The sequence below is a fragment of the Oncorhynchus tshawytscha genome, linkage group LG05 (assembly GCF_018296145.1).
Source record: "Oncorhynchus tshawytscha isolate Ot180627B linkage group LG05, Otsh_v2.0, whole genome shotgun sequence".
NCBI classification, from domain to species: Eukaryota; Metazoa; Chordata; class Actinopteri; order Salmoniformes; family Salmonidae; genus Oncorhynchus; species Oncorhynchus tshawytscha.
This window is the reverse complement of record NC_056433.1, coordinates 18221397-18236070: the sequence shown is the minus strand read 5'-3', so window position 1 is coordinate 18236070 and position 14674 is coordinate 18221397. Positions and strand designations below refer to the sequence as shown.

At 43.4% G+C, this 14674-nt stretch overlaps 1 protein-coding gene across 2 annotated transcripts in view; it reads left to right on the top strand.

Annotated features, from left to right (window-relative positions):
• Window positions 1–14674, top strand: part of LOC112250054 (5'-nucleotidase domain-containing protein 1) — an 88148-nt gene that overhangs the window by 34758 nt on the left and 38716 nt on the right. For both annotated transcript variants that reach the window (XM_024419889.2, XM_024419891.2), the window contains exon 7: window positions 13500–13674. In XM_024419889.2, the coding sequence (XP_024275657.1) occupies window positions 13500–13674 (175 nt within the window). The remainder of the gene's footprint in view (window positions 1–13499; window positions 13675–14674) is intronic.

The window sequence follows — 14674 nt, the reverse complement described above, 5'->3', positions numbered from 1 at the left end:
ACACTATTGTTACCGTGGGTCACAAACTAAGACGCCCCTTGTCTTTTCGCTGATCTCAAAAAGATCGAAAAATGCATCATAGGTGATCCGATGCAGCAATTTGTGGTCATTCGTCTAAAAATGGCCCATGCTCGGCCGCTGGTGGCTGTGCAAATATTTTCCCAGGGTTCACGCAAAAATATCCCCATGCTATGTAAGGTTACACTGTTTTGTATCGTCAGAGAAAAGAAAACATGTTTTCCTAGATTATAGCTTTCCTCTAAATAGATGCGCTCCATATTATTTATTTATACTTGGCCATGTAGTTATCTATCAACTTCAATTAGGACTACATAAATGCACAGTTTATTTTCATTTCCATAACCTATAACTTCCCTCCCTGGTGATTCTGTAGATGATAAGGAAAATGTTTGACTCAAGCTCCTTTCCCTTCACTTATGATGCAGCTGTTTGTGAACTTGTGCTGTGCTCTGCCCTAATTTTCATTCTGTTGATTTGTGCATCCTGTCGACACTCTTTGATGTGAGGCGAGAGTTGTCCTGTCGGACGTGGTGTTCGCCTCACCACAGCTGCTGGGCAGTGCTCCAGTCAGGCCCCGCCCCCTCCTGTTACTGTGCCAACGTGTAGGAGCTGTAGTAGCCCCCCACATATTCACTTTAAAGCCACGTACACACGCACACATACAGACACACATATGTATGCCACACACACACACACAGATAGTCCAAAGTGTCCTATTTTCTGTGCACCACTGCTGCTACATGTGTAACTCACACGGTTCCATAGTTTATTGATATGTGTATAGGCTGTGGGCTCTGCCCCTGGTCAATCCCTAGACAAACATTGTCACTTCCAGGTTTATGGTGATATAGGAAGTGGGGTGTCAGGATTTAGGGGGCCGATGTGGTTTTTAGAAGGGAATGGCTGATGAACCTTGAGGGAGCATGGCAGCACCGGGTGGCTCAATATTGAGTCATCATGTCTGAGGACCGTGCGAGGAAAATTGCGGATTGTGAGAAGAAGCAAGGCAGAAAGAAGGGCGCGAGGTGCAAACCCGAACCGACTGCAAAATACAAGCTGAGTACTTACTTGTTGGGGTCAAATACAGGAGAGAAAAATGCACTTTACAGCCGTGAAGGCCTTGAATAGTCGACAGATAGTGAACTTTTTATCCTGATAAAAGTGAGGAGAAAGAACCTGTGTTGTCAGGTGATATGAAGGCTTTCCAAGCCTCATCCCAATGATCAGGAAAATGCTCGATGACACTGGCCCAGTGTGAGTACGATTCATGGAGAAAGTGGATCCATGCCTTGTGGTATCAGGTTGGGTTCAGTCAATTCGATCAAAGTATCCAGAGGGGGACTTGTTTCGATTTTTTGTGTGTGTTTGCTGCTCAGAGGGAGAGGGCGCTGCGCGTTTTGAGACTCAGGGCGGAAGCGGCTTTGCTCTCTGGAGCAGAGTGCCATTGAAAGAGTGATAACTGGGGTGGGTTGAGTGTTAAGGTGGATCAACTGAAGTTGGGGATCCCCGGTGTCCGTGATGCATACCGTTTGATGCGACGCAGACCCGGTGTTGAGTGCGAGACTGAGGAGACCCTGTCTGTTCTTTTGAGTTTTGGTGCTGCGTGTTTACAGAATAGTCATGCTAGTTAATTATCCTGTGAACGCTTTTGTTCCGAACCCATTATGGTGTTTCAGGTGCCAATTAGTTTGGTCATGTTGCAGCAATATGTAGGAGGGAGATTCCAAGGTGTGAAAAGTGTGCAGGAGGGCATGGGAAATGTGTGTAGTTTCGGTGGAAAAAGTGGAGTGTTTTAATTGTGGAGGTTGGCATTGTTGCTGTGGATAAGAAATGTCCTATGAGAGTGATACAGGTTGAAGTTTCCAGGGTGAGAGCAGGGCAGAAAGGGTCACATGCTGAGGAAGTGAGGAAAGTAGAGGATGGTGGACAGTGAGGGAGCCCGAGAGGATCCCTGTGAGGAGTAGGCAAGTACAGAGTGACCCCAACTGTTTGCTTTAGTAAGGTTGGCTTCTTGCCATTTATTGCAAGGATCATTCATTTGAAACCCACAGATGGAAAGGAAATCTCAGGAGATTGAATTGGTGGTTACTTATTGGGTTTTGAGAGAAGGATTTCCAGCCTGCCAGGGATAGTGGTATATAGAATGACTACAAAACATTTTAAGAACACCTTCTTAATATTTAGTTGCACCCCCCCCGTTTGCCCCCAGAACTGCCTCAATTCGTCAGGGCATGGACTCTACAGGGTGTCGAAAGCGTTCCACAGGAATGCTGGCCCTTGGTAACTCCAATGCTTCCCACAGTTGTTGGCTGGATGTTCTTTGGGTGGTGGACCATTCTTGATACACACAGGAAACTGTTGAGCATGAAAAACCCAGCATAATTGCAGTTCTTGACACCTGGCATCTACTACCATACCCTGTTCGAAGGCACTTACATTTGTTGTCTTGCCCATTCACCCTCTGAATTGCACACATACACAATCCATGCCTAAAATGTATTAGGGCTTAAAAATACTTATTTAGTCTCCTTCCCTTCATCTGCACTGATTTTGAAATGGATTTAACAAGTGACATCAATGACAGATCATAGCTTTCACCTGTATTCACCTGGTAAGTCTATGTCATGGAAAGATCAGGTGTCAATAATGATTTGTAGCCTCAGTGTATATATGGCTAGAAGGCAGTGAAATTGTAACCCAAGGCTGGCATGCCATCTTAGGGGAATGGTTACATTCAGCCGATGAGCTGGTCAGAGTGGGAACTCTCATAGAAAGGGACTTGCAGGCCTCCAGTACATACTGGTCCCAAGTCAATAAGACAGTGAGCAGCAGAAGAACTCCAAACCTCCCTCTTTCCCTCCTTTTGGAGGAAGGAAGCCTCCAGGGAACATTGGCATCTTTCAGCCTGCCAATGAAGGGACTGCACTCTCCAATCCAATCATGCTGCTGTTACTGTTTAGGTCATTCGATGCCATGCTCTTCTTGATAGTGGATGCACATACACCCTTGTACAGGAATCATTGGGGTGGTGGGTGAGAGGGCCCAAAGAGGAGTTGAAACCATGCCTTGACTGTTCTTTTGTCTTAGCGGATGGCCAAGCCAACCAAGCCATGTGTCTACAGTTGAAGTCAGAAGTTTACATACACATAAACTCTCCTTCCAGACTCACATCAAACATCTCCAATCCAAAGTTAAAATAAGAATTGGCTTCCTATTTCGCAACAAAGCATCCTTCACTCATGCTGCCAAACATACCCTCGTAAAACTGACCATCCTATCAATCCTCGACTTCGGCGACGTCATTTACGAAATAGCCTCCAATACCCTATTCAATAAATTGGATGCAGTCTATCACAGTGCCATCCGTTTTGTCACCAAAGCCCCATATACTACCCACCACTGTGACCTGTATGCTCTCGTTGACTGGCCCTCACTTCATACTCGTTGCCAAACCCACTGAATCCAGGTAATCTACCAGACCCTGCTAGGTAAAGTCCCCCCTTATCTCAGCTTGCTGGTCACCATAGCAACACCCACCTGTAGCACACACTCCAGCAGGTATATCTCCTCTGGTCACCCCCAAAACCAATTCTTCCTTTGGCTGCCTTTCCTTCCAGTTCTCTGCTGCCAATGACTGGAATGAACTACAAAAATCTCTGAAACTGGACACACTTATCTCCTTCACTAGCTTTAAGCACCAGCTGTCAGAGCATCTCACAGATTACTGCACCTGTACATAGCCCATCTATAATTTAGCCCAAACAACTACCTCTCCCCCTACTGTATTTATTTATTTTTGCTCCTTTGCACCCCATTATTTCTATCTCTACCTTGCACATTCTTCCACTGCAAATCTACTATTCCAGTGTTTTACTTGCTATATTGTATTTACTTCACCACCATGGCCTTTTTTTTGCCTTTACCTCCCTTATCTCACCTCATTTTCTCACATTGTATATATACTTATTTTTCTACTGTATTATTGACTGTATGTTTGTTTTACTCCATGTGTAACTCTGTGTCGTTGTATGTGTCGAACTGCTTTGCTTTATCTTGGCCATTGTAAATGAGAACTTGTTCTCAACTTGCCTACCTGGTTAAATAAAGGTTAAATAAATAATATAAATATTGTGCATGTGAAGAAAAATGATGAAGGAACAAGGCCCCGTGTTAATTGTAGAGGCATCAATGTGAAGACCACTCTTGACGCCTTCTCCATGCCTCAAATTCAGGAAATACTGGAGTCCTTACAGTATTCAGAATTTTGAGCAGGTGGGCATGGACCCTGACACCATCCAGAATACGGCATTTGTTACTCCGGTGGGCTTATTTGAGGTTTTCATTCTTCCCTTTTGTTTGAAAAATGCTGGAGCATCATTCCAAATGCTCATGGAAATAGCCCTTGAAGATGTGAAGGGGAAGTGTTGCTTTGTAAACACTGACGACATGCAGTGTTCTCCCGCTCACAGCAACACCTGGAAGACCTGAGAGATGTGTTCAGCAGGTTGCAAAAAGCCGGGCTCATGGTGAACCTGAAGAAGTGTAGCCTGTTCCAGAGGAGCATTTCTGTCTCTGGACATGTGGTGTTGTCTGTGGGCATCGTGACACAGGCAAAGAAGGTTGAGGCTGTCAAGTCTTTTCCAATGCTTCGGTCAGTCAAGACTGTGGAGAGATTTCTCAGTATGGCAGAATGCTATCATCGCTTTATCCCTCACTATGCAGACCGCTCTGCTCCTCTCAATGCTCTGAAGAGGTAGGATGTGTCTTGGGCTTGAACATCAGAATGCCAGAGGCCTTTCTAGGACTTGAAGTAAGCCCTAACCAAAGCACCAGTGCTCCTCTCCCTGACATCTAACTTCCCTACAAAATAAAAGCAGATGCCTGTGACATCGGTCTTGTTGCTGTTTTGACACGAGATTGGCTGTGAGTGAGTTATCACCTATGGATCAAGACTGCTGAACTCTGCTGAGAAGAACTACGGTGTCTCTGAGCAAGAGTGCCTAGCAGGAATTTTGTTGGTGAAAAAGTGTCTGCCTTTCCTTGAAGGTAGGAAGTTCGAGGTCATTACTGACCACTCAGCCCTGGTCTAGGTGTTCAACCATCCAAAGCCCAATTCAAGACTGGTAAAATGGATGATCAGACTACAGGAGTTTGCCTTCAATATCACCTACAGAAAATTACAGTGCAACATTGTTCAGGATGCTCTCTCCTGTGCCCCGGTTCCAGCAGTCACAAATGTCCACTCTCCGTGGAGTAGTCTGAAATGCCTTCATCCCAACAGTACGACCCCGAGGTGCAGACCATAATGAAGGAAGTCCAGGGCGAGATACCAAGACATGGAAGCATCAATTAAGCCATTGAAAATAGGTATCTGTTCCTCCCTGTTGGACAAGGGAGGTATAGAAGTTTCAACCATTTGTGCCACAGGGGATGAGAGAGCAGTTCTTGAGACACGTCCACCAAGTGGACTGTCGTGGAAATCTAGGGAAAAAACAAAACATCTTGATCAAAAAACAAAAAAAACCCATCTTGATTAGATAAGTATTCAACCCCCTGAGTCAATACATGTTAGAATCATCTTTGGCAGCGATTACAGCTGTGAGTCTTTCTAGGTAAGTCTCTAAGAGCTTTGCACACCTGGATTGTGAAACATTTGTCCTCTCTTATTATTTTCAGAATTCTTCAAGCTCTGTCAAATTGGTTGTTGATCATTGCGAGACAACCATTTTCAGGTCTTTCCATTAGAGGTGGACCGATTTTAATGATTTTTCAATGCCGATACCGATTATTGGGGGGCCAAAAAAAAGCAGATACCGATTAATCTGCTAATTTAGAATATATATATATATTTTTTTGTAATAATGACAGTTACAACAATACTGAATTAACACTTATTTTAACTTAATATAATACATCAATAAAATGAAATGTTCAATTTGGTTTAAATAATGCAAAAACAAAGTGTTGGAGAAGAAAGTAAAAGTGTAATATGTGCCATGTAAAAAAGCTAACGTTTAAGTTCCTTGCTCAGAACATGAGAACATATGAAAGCTGGTGGTTCATTTTAACAGGAGTCTTCAATATTCCCAGGTAAGACGTTTTAGGTTGTAGTTATTATAGGAATTATAGGACAATTTCTCTCTATACGATTTGTATTTCATATACCTTTGACTATTGGATGTTCTTTTAGGCACTTTAGTATTGTCAGTGTAACAGTATGGCTTCCGTCCCTCTCCTCGCCCCTACCTGGGCTCGAACCAGGAACACACCGCTCCACAAAAGCCGTGGCCCTTGCAGAGCAGGGGGAACACCCACTCCAAGTCTCAGAGTGAGTGACGTTTGAAACGCTTTTAGCGCACACCCCGCTAACTAGCCAGCCATTTCACATCGGTTACACCAGCCTAATCTCGGGAGTTGATAGGCTTGAAGTCATGAACAGCTCAATGCTTGAAGCACAGCTACGAGCTGCTGGCAAAACGCACAAAAGTGCTGTTTGAATGGATGCTTACGAGCCTGCTGGTGCCTACTATCGCTCAGTCAGACTGCTCTATCAAATCATAGACTTAATTATAACATAACACACAGAAATACGAGCCTTAGGTCATTAATATGGTCGAATCCGGAAACTATCATCTCGAAAACAAGACGTTTATTCTTTCAGTGAAATACGGAACCGTTCCGTATTTTATCTAACGGGTGGCATCCATAAGTCTAAATATTTCTGTTACATTGCACAACCTTCAATGTTATGTCATAATTATGTAAAATGCTGGCAAATTAGGTGGCCCAAACTGTTGCATGTACACTGACTCTGCGTGCAATGAACGCAAGAGAAGTGATACAATTTCACCTGGTTAATATTGCCTGCTAACCTGGATTTATTTTAGCAAAACATGCAGGTTTAAAAATATATACTTCTGTGTATTGATTTTATGAAAGGCATTGATGTTTATGGTTAGGTACAGTCGTGCAACAATTGTGCTTTTTTCGCAAATGTGCTTTTGTTAAATCATCCCCCATTTGGCGAAGTTGGCTGTCTTTGGTTAGGAAAAAATTGTCTTCGCAGAGTTCACAACGAGTCATGTTAGCAGGCAATATTAACTAAATATGCAGGTTTAAAAATATATACTTGTGTATTGGTTTTAAGATGGGCATTGATGTTTATGGTTAGGTACACATTGGAGCAAATTTTCGTGAATACGCGCACCGCATTGATTATATACAGTGCCTTGCGAAAGTATTCGGCCCCCTTGAACTTTGCGACCTTTTGCCACATTTCAGGCTTCAAACATAAAGATATAAAACTGTATTTTTTTTTTGTGAAGAATCAACAAGTGGGACACAATCATGAAGTGGAACGACATTTATTGGCTATTTCAAACTTTTTTAACAAATCAAAAACTGAAAAATTGGGCGTGCAAAATTATTCAGCCCCTTTACTTTCAGTGCAGCAAACTCTCTCCAGAAGTTCAGTGAGGATCTCTGAATGATTCAATGTTGACCTAAATGACTAATGATGATGAATACAATCCACCTGTGTGTAATCAAGTCTCCGTATAAATGCACCTGCACTGTGATAGTCTCAGAGGTCCGTTAAAAGCGCAGAGAGCATCATGAAGAACAAGGAACACACCAGGCAGGTCCGAGATACTGTTGTGAAGAAGTTTAAAGCCGGATTTTGATACAAAAAGATTTCCCAAGCTTTAAACATCCCAAGGAGCACTGTGCAAGCGATAATATTGAAATGGAAGGAGTATCAGACCACTGCAAATCTACCAAGACCTGGCCGTCCCTCTAAACTTTCAGCTCATACAAGGAGAAGACTGATCAGAGATGCAGCCAAGAGGCCCATGATCACTCTGGATGAACTGCAGAGATGTACAGCTGAGGTGGGAGACTCTGTCCATAGGACAACAATCAGTCGTATATTGCACAAATCTGGCCTTTATGGAAGAGTGGCAAGAAGAAAGCCATTTCTTAAAGATATCCATAAAAAGTGTAGTTTAAAGTTTGCCACAAGCCACCTGGGAGAGACACCAAACATGTGGAAGAAGGTGCTCTGGTCAGATGAAACCAAAATTGAACTTTTTGGCAACAATGCAAAACGTTATGTTTGGCGTAAAAGCAACACAGCTCATCACCCTGAACACAACATCCCCACTGTCAAACATGGTGGTGGCAGCATCATGGTTTGGGCCTGCTTTTCTTCAGCAGGGACAGGGAAGATGGTTAAAATTGATGGGAAGATGGATGGAGCCAAATACAGGACCATTCTGGAAGAAAACCTGTTGGAGTCTGCAAAAGACCTGAGACTGGGACGGAGATTTGTCTTCCAACAAGACAATGATCCAAAACATAAAGCAAAATCTACAATGGAATGGTTCAAAAATAAACATATCCAGGTGTTAGAATGGCCAAGTCAAAGTCCAGACCTGAATCCAATCGAGAATCTGTGGAAAGAACTGAAAACTGCTGTTCACAAATGCTCTCCATCCAACCTCACTGAGCTCGAGCTGTTTTGCAAGGAGGAATGGGAAAAAATGTCAGTCTCTCGATGTGCAAAACTGATAGAGACATACCCCAAGCAACTTACAGCTGTAATCGCAGCAAAAGGTGACGCTACAAAGTATTAACTTAAGGGGGCTGAATAATTTTGCAAGCCCAATTTTTCAGTTTTTGATTTGTTAAAAAAGTTTGAAATATCCAATAAATGTCGTTCCACTACATGATTGTGTCCCACTTGTTGTTGATTCTTCACAAAAAAATAAAGTTTTATATCTTTATGTTTGAAGCCTGAAATGTGGCAAAAGGTCGCAGAGTTCAAGGGGGCCGAATACTTTCGCAAGGCACTGTATATATATATATATATATATAATCAACGGACACGCTAGATAAACTAGTAATATCATCAACCATGTGTAGTGAACTAGTGATTATGATTGATTGTTTTTTTTATAAGTTTAATGCTAGCTAGCAACTTACCTTGGCTTCTTACTGCATTCGCGTAACAGGCAGTCTCCTCGTAGAGTGCAATGTAATCAGGTGGTTAGAGCTTTGGACTAGTTAACTGTAAGATTGAATCCCCGAGCTGACAAGGTACAAATCTGTCATTCTGCCCCTGAACAAGGCAGTTAACCCACCGTTCCTAGGCCATCATTGAAAATAAGAATGTGTTCTTAACTGACTTGCCTAGTTATATAAAGGTGTAAAAAAATAAACGGTCAAATCGGTGTCCAAAAATACAGATTTCTGATTGTTATGAAAACTTGAAATCGGCCCTAATTAATCGGCCATTCAGATTAATCGGTCGACCTCTACTTTCCATAGATTTTCAAGCATTTACTTCAAAAACTGTAACTTGGCCACTCAGGAACATTTGTCTTTGGTTAGATTTTTTTCACTAGTTGAATTTTCCATGCAGTCTGCTTTATTTGTGAAATACACATCTTCCTTTCATGACATACGTGCCCTCCCATATTCTTCTATTAGTGGTGTTGGGTTAAGTGGCCATTATTAATGTAGGGGAAACACTGAGAGCCCTATGGGCCCTGATGAAAAGTAGTGCACTACATAGGTAATATGGTCTCATTTAGGATGTAGCCTGGGTGTCTTACTGTAGCAGGGTGACATCCAGAGGGACAACAGGGTCCTTGGCCCTCGGTCCACCCATAGGTTGTCAGGCAGGCCAGGCAGCCACTCTGGCCAGGCTGTTCTGTTTATCTGGAGATAAAATTAAGTGTGAGAAAAACAGTGGAGGAGACTGCAGGGCTGGAGATCACAGCCAGATGTTTTATTTCCTAAAACTACTGATATTTCAAAAAGAGAAACAGAGTTAATCAGTTTTTGCCTAATGTTTAGGTTATGTAACCTTTCATTAGGAAACATCATGTCACACTGCAGAGTTGGTTGTGAGACTGATGGGTACTTTTCTATATGAGTTTGTCTTCCAATGCTGACCTCTGCTGTTAAAGTGATGCTAGTTTTGAAAGTTGCGCTTATGATCCAAAACTAGTCCCGAATTCCAATTCTTATAATATGTTATGAATTTGTAGGTGGTTAAGATCCCGTTCAATCTGTTTAAGAATGTTAGCATGATGGGTAACATGATGAATAAAGCTTCCAGTACAAATCTGTATTTCAAATTAAAATAACAAAAATGACTTTGGCTTTACTAAATAGATAATTTTATTTCCAATGCATGGCTTCTCATTGCTGAAACATTCAAGAGATTCTCATCTGGTATCAGTCTCCCCCCTCTTCTGCTGAGGTGCATGAATAGGGTTGGTCTTGTTCTTGGTAAATGCAATGTTGCTTTTGTACCACATGATGGCAGTATGCTCAAACCTTTTACAGCCTCTAGAAAGTCCTGTTTAGTTTGTGAAAGTAGAGGGTCCTTAAGAGTGGCGGTTGAAATAAGGTTTATTTTCTTTACAGAATGTTGGAGCTGTAACAGATGTCCTTTAGCATGTCACCCTGCTATACATGTTGCATATGGAAGCACTTGCAACTCCTACATAGTAGGCTACGTAGATGTGAGTCAATGTTTGTGTTTAGCCCTTTTCTAGCTACAGAAGACATTCCCATTGCATACACGGAACGTTATATAGCTATTTATCATTTGCACATGGGCCTCTGGTGTCTGGAGCTTGTGAACTGCCTAGGGACAGATCTAGGATCAGCTTCCCCTCCCCCAATCCTAACCTCAACCATTAGTGGGGGAAATGTCTAGGGGCGACTTCACCCTACTCCCATGCTATGCAGCTAGCTAGCTAGCTATTTATCATTTCCCCATGCAACTTCTGGTGTCTGTAGCTTATTACCTTTGTTGAGGTAAGGACTCTGGGCTGTTGCCTTGAGAGAGGGAGTTGGAAAGTAGAATAGAAGGGTGAGTGTCCTCTCCTCTCCCTGCTGTCTGTAGTGTGTGCACTGTGATGCTCCTCTCTCTGCTGTCTGTAGTGTGTGCACTGTGATGCTCCCTCCCTGAGAGCTCCTCTCTCTGCTGTCTGTAGTGTGTGTGCACTGTGATGCTCCCTCCCTGAGAGCTCCTCTCCTCTCTCTGCTGTCTGTAGTGTGTGCACTGTGATGCTCCCTCCCTGAGAGCTCCTCTCCTCTCTCTGCTGTCTGTAGTGTGTGTGCACTGTGATGCTCCCTCCCTGAGAGCTCCTCTCCTCCCCTTTCTCTGTGCCAGGATAAACACCTGGCCTGATGAATACACTCCACTCATCTGCACCTGGGATGTTTCCCTATGCCTTCTTTTCTCTTACTTGTCAGAAGTGGCGCTGCTTCTTTTTTCACATTTTGGTCACGTTCTTTTGCTCCGGTGCAAATACAACTCTACTAAGTCCTGTTTTAATAAGCTTGCAAATGTGTTAATGTTCCATTTTAAATTTGGCCTTGTGTCTGCTGTGTATATGACAAGCATATCAATTGCATTCCAGTGAGGGTATGGTACAATGCAATATTTTCCCTGGGTTCCTCTTAAAAAGAAAACAAAAATTAGTAGAAAAGCATGTGTTGCCACTTCAAATGACCCCCTCCCATTATAATGTATTCAGATTGTTTTTGGTGCTGCATTTTAGAAGGCTGTTTTCAGTACAGCAGGTTAAGTGGGATGTTTTGACTGCCTGTTTTCATAACTGAGATCAGAGCATTGTACCAAATTTAGCCTGGCTAGAGGTGCCTTGGAGCAGCCTATGGGTCTTTGAAGAACAGACTGCCTATACTGCTGTCTGAGTGGGGGTGGGACGTGACCCATACATCCCCCTAACCTCCTGCTGTTTCCTGTGATATAGCTCAGGGAGTGAGCTGTCCATTCTGTGGTTAATTCTACATAAGTCAGTCTTGTCCTTCAGTCCAGTCAGTGTCACAGGGCACCATCTCATCATCCTGGCCAGACTGAGAATGCATCCCAAATGCCACCCTATTCCTTTTGTAGTACACTACTTTTGACTAAGGCCCAAAGGGTTCTGGTATTAAAAAGGTGCACGTTATAGGGAATAGGGTGCCGTTTGAGTGTGTCTGGGGCTCATTATCCTCTAATGAAAACCATGTACTGGTTGAGAGCCTTCTAACTTCAAACAGACAGTCCACTGGTTTAGAAGGAGCGTTTTGCCTGTCTTCTGACCTGGCCTGCCAGGATGGCACACAGACGTATTGAATAGAATTCATCCACTTGGTTAGGGCTGTCTGCCACATGACATTTGTAATACTCCAACTGTACATGGAAAATAGAACGACCAGAAGATCATCCTTGGCTTAGCTTACTGACTTACCCACACGTTAATGAGAAAATAGATGTTCTGTGTCCCATGATTGTCTCTCAAATCCATTACAACTCTTTACTTTACTTCTTTGACAGGAACAGCTTTTTGGAAAGAGAGAGGAGTGTGGTCATCCATGGAATTCTTGTAATGAAATTGCTTTCTTCTCCATCCAGGGATAATTACCGTGTGTGTGTGTGTGTGTATATATGTATTTGGGGGGGGGGTTGAGTTGGGCTGAAGACATATTTGTTATGCAAATGGAAAATAAAGTACACTACATGACCAGAAGTATGTGGACAACTGCTCGTCGAACAATCCAAAATCATGGGCATTTAATATGGAGTTTGTTCAAGCTCTACCTAGTTTAACTAGCTTTACCTAGTTAAATAAAGGTTACATTTAAAATTACACCACTCCAGCCGACGCTTGGCATTGCACATAGAGATCTTAGGCTTGTGTGCGGCTGCTCGGCCATGGAAACCTATTTCATGAAGCTCCCAACGAACAATTATTGTGCTGACGTTGCTTCCAGAGGCAGTTTGGAGCTCGGTAGTGACTGTTGCAATCGAGGACAGATGAGCTTGTGTGGCCTAGCACTTTGTTGCTCCTAGAACGTTACACTTCACGATAAAAGTATTTACAGTTGACCGGGAGACCTCCTAGGAGGGCAGAAATTTGATGAACTGACTTGTTGGAAAGGTGTCTTCCTATGACTGTGCCACTTTGAAAGTCACTGAGCTCTTCTTTAAGGCCATTCTACTGCCAATGTTTGTCTATCGAGATTACGTGGCTGTGTGCTTGATTTTATACACCTGTCAGCAACTGCTGGGGCTAAAATAGCCTAATCCACAGATTTGATGGGGTGTTGACATACTTTTGTGTATCTACAGGTGTAGCTAGGATCTTAATTTGAGCATTTTCTCACAGGAGGAAAATAATCCTGTAGCAACAGGAAATGTTAGTTATTCTGTGGACTATAATTAATGGACATTTTTCCAGGGGTTGATACATTTTTAGTTAGGGCAAATCAAGTCTGACATTTTAAAGTGGTAACCTTTTTTAAACCTTGAATAGGCTACACGTTTGCATTTCCTGCTGTGCAACAGCATGCAACAGCATGATCAAATGAAGATCCTACATCTGTATTCTACATCTCACGTATTAGCTACTATGCAAGTTATGGGTCTCTAAGTGTTTTGTTTGTCTGCCCCTCAGAGGATGCTGGGTGGTACTTTCCCAGTGTGAAGAGGGACCCTGGTCGTTACCTGCAGCCCTGCTCTGAGTCTGTCAAGACCTGGCTGAGGAGCATGAAGAGTGCAGGGAAGGTCCTCCTGCTCATCACCAGCTCCCACAGCGACTACTGCAGGCTCATCTGTGACCAAATCCTGGGGTGAGTAGGGGCCAGGCACTAACCATATTGGTTTAGCCCCAGTATGTGAGATGGGAGAGCAGAACCAGTCGGGCTATATTTATTTGATGGTTTTATGATGAGCCCCTAATGCAGGGCTATTTAACTCCAGTCCAGGAGGGTTTAACACTTCTGGTTGTCTTCCTCTCCTTCAAATAAGGGACCGTTTTAGACCTGGGATACCAGGTGAATGCAATTAACTAGCATGTATAAACACAAACCAGAAATCTTTTCGGCTTTCCAGGACCAGAGTTGAATAGCCCTGCCCTACTGGCTAATCTCTCCCAACCCACATTGCGTACAGCTCTCTCATGCCATTACACCTCATTCCTTCAGTCACCAGAGCATCCGCTGACCAGCTAGCAAGTGTCTTCACTGATATTTTCAACCTCTCCCTGACCCAGTCTGTAATACCTACATGTTTCAAGCAGACCACCATCGTCCCTGTGCCCAAGAATGCCAAGGTAACCTGTCTAAATGATTACCGCCCCTTAGCACTCACATATGTAGCCATGAAATGCTTGAAAGGCTGGTCATGGCTCACATCAATGCCATCATCCCAGACACCCTGGACCCACTCCAATTCGCATACCGACCAAACAGATCCACAGATGAGGCAATGTCTATTGCACTCCACACTGCCCTCTCCCACCTGGACTAGAGAAACACCTACGTGAGAATGCTTTTCTTTTGACTATAGCTCAGCATTCAACACCATAGTGCCCTCCAAGCACATCACCCCCTCTCAACACTGTGCACTGTCAACTCTCATTCCCACTCAGCCCAGCAGAAATATAACAGAAGACTAGAGTGAAACTTACTATGGCTGAGCCTGACCATTATGTAGTGGTGCTGTTTGTGCTAGCAGACTCTCCATAGACCCATTATTACTAGCCAGCTGCAGCTGTGGACTGACCTAGAACAGGGGACTGGACTGTGTCAGTACCCTCCCCCCCAGTGTACACTATGTGGTCTAGGGTTA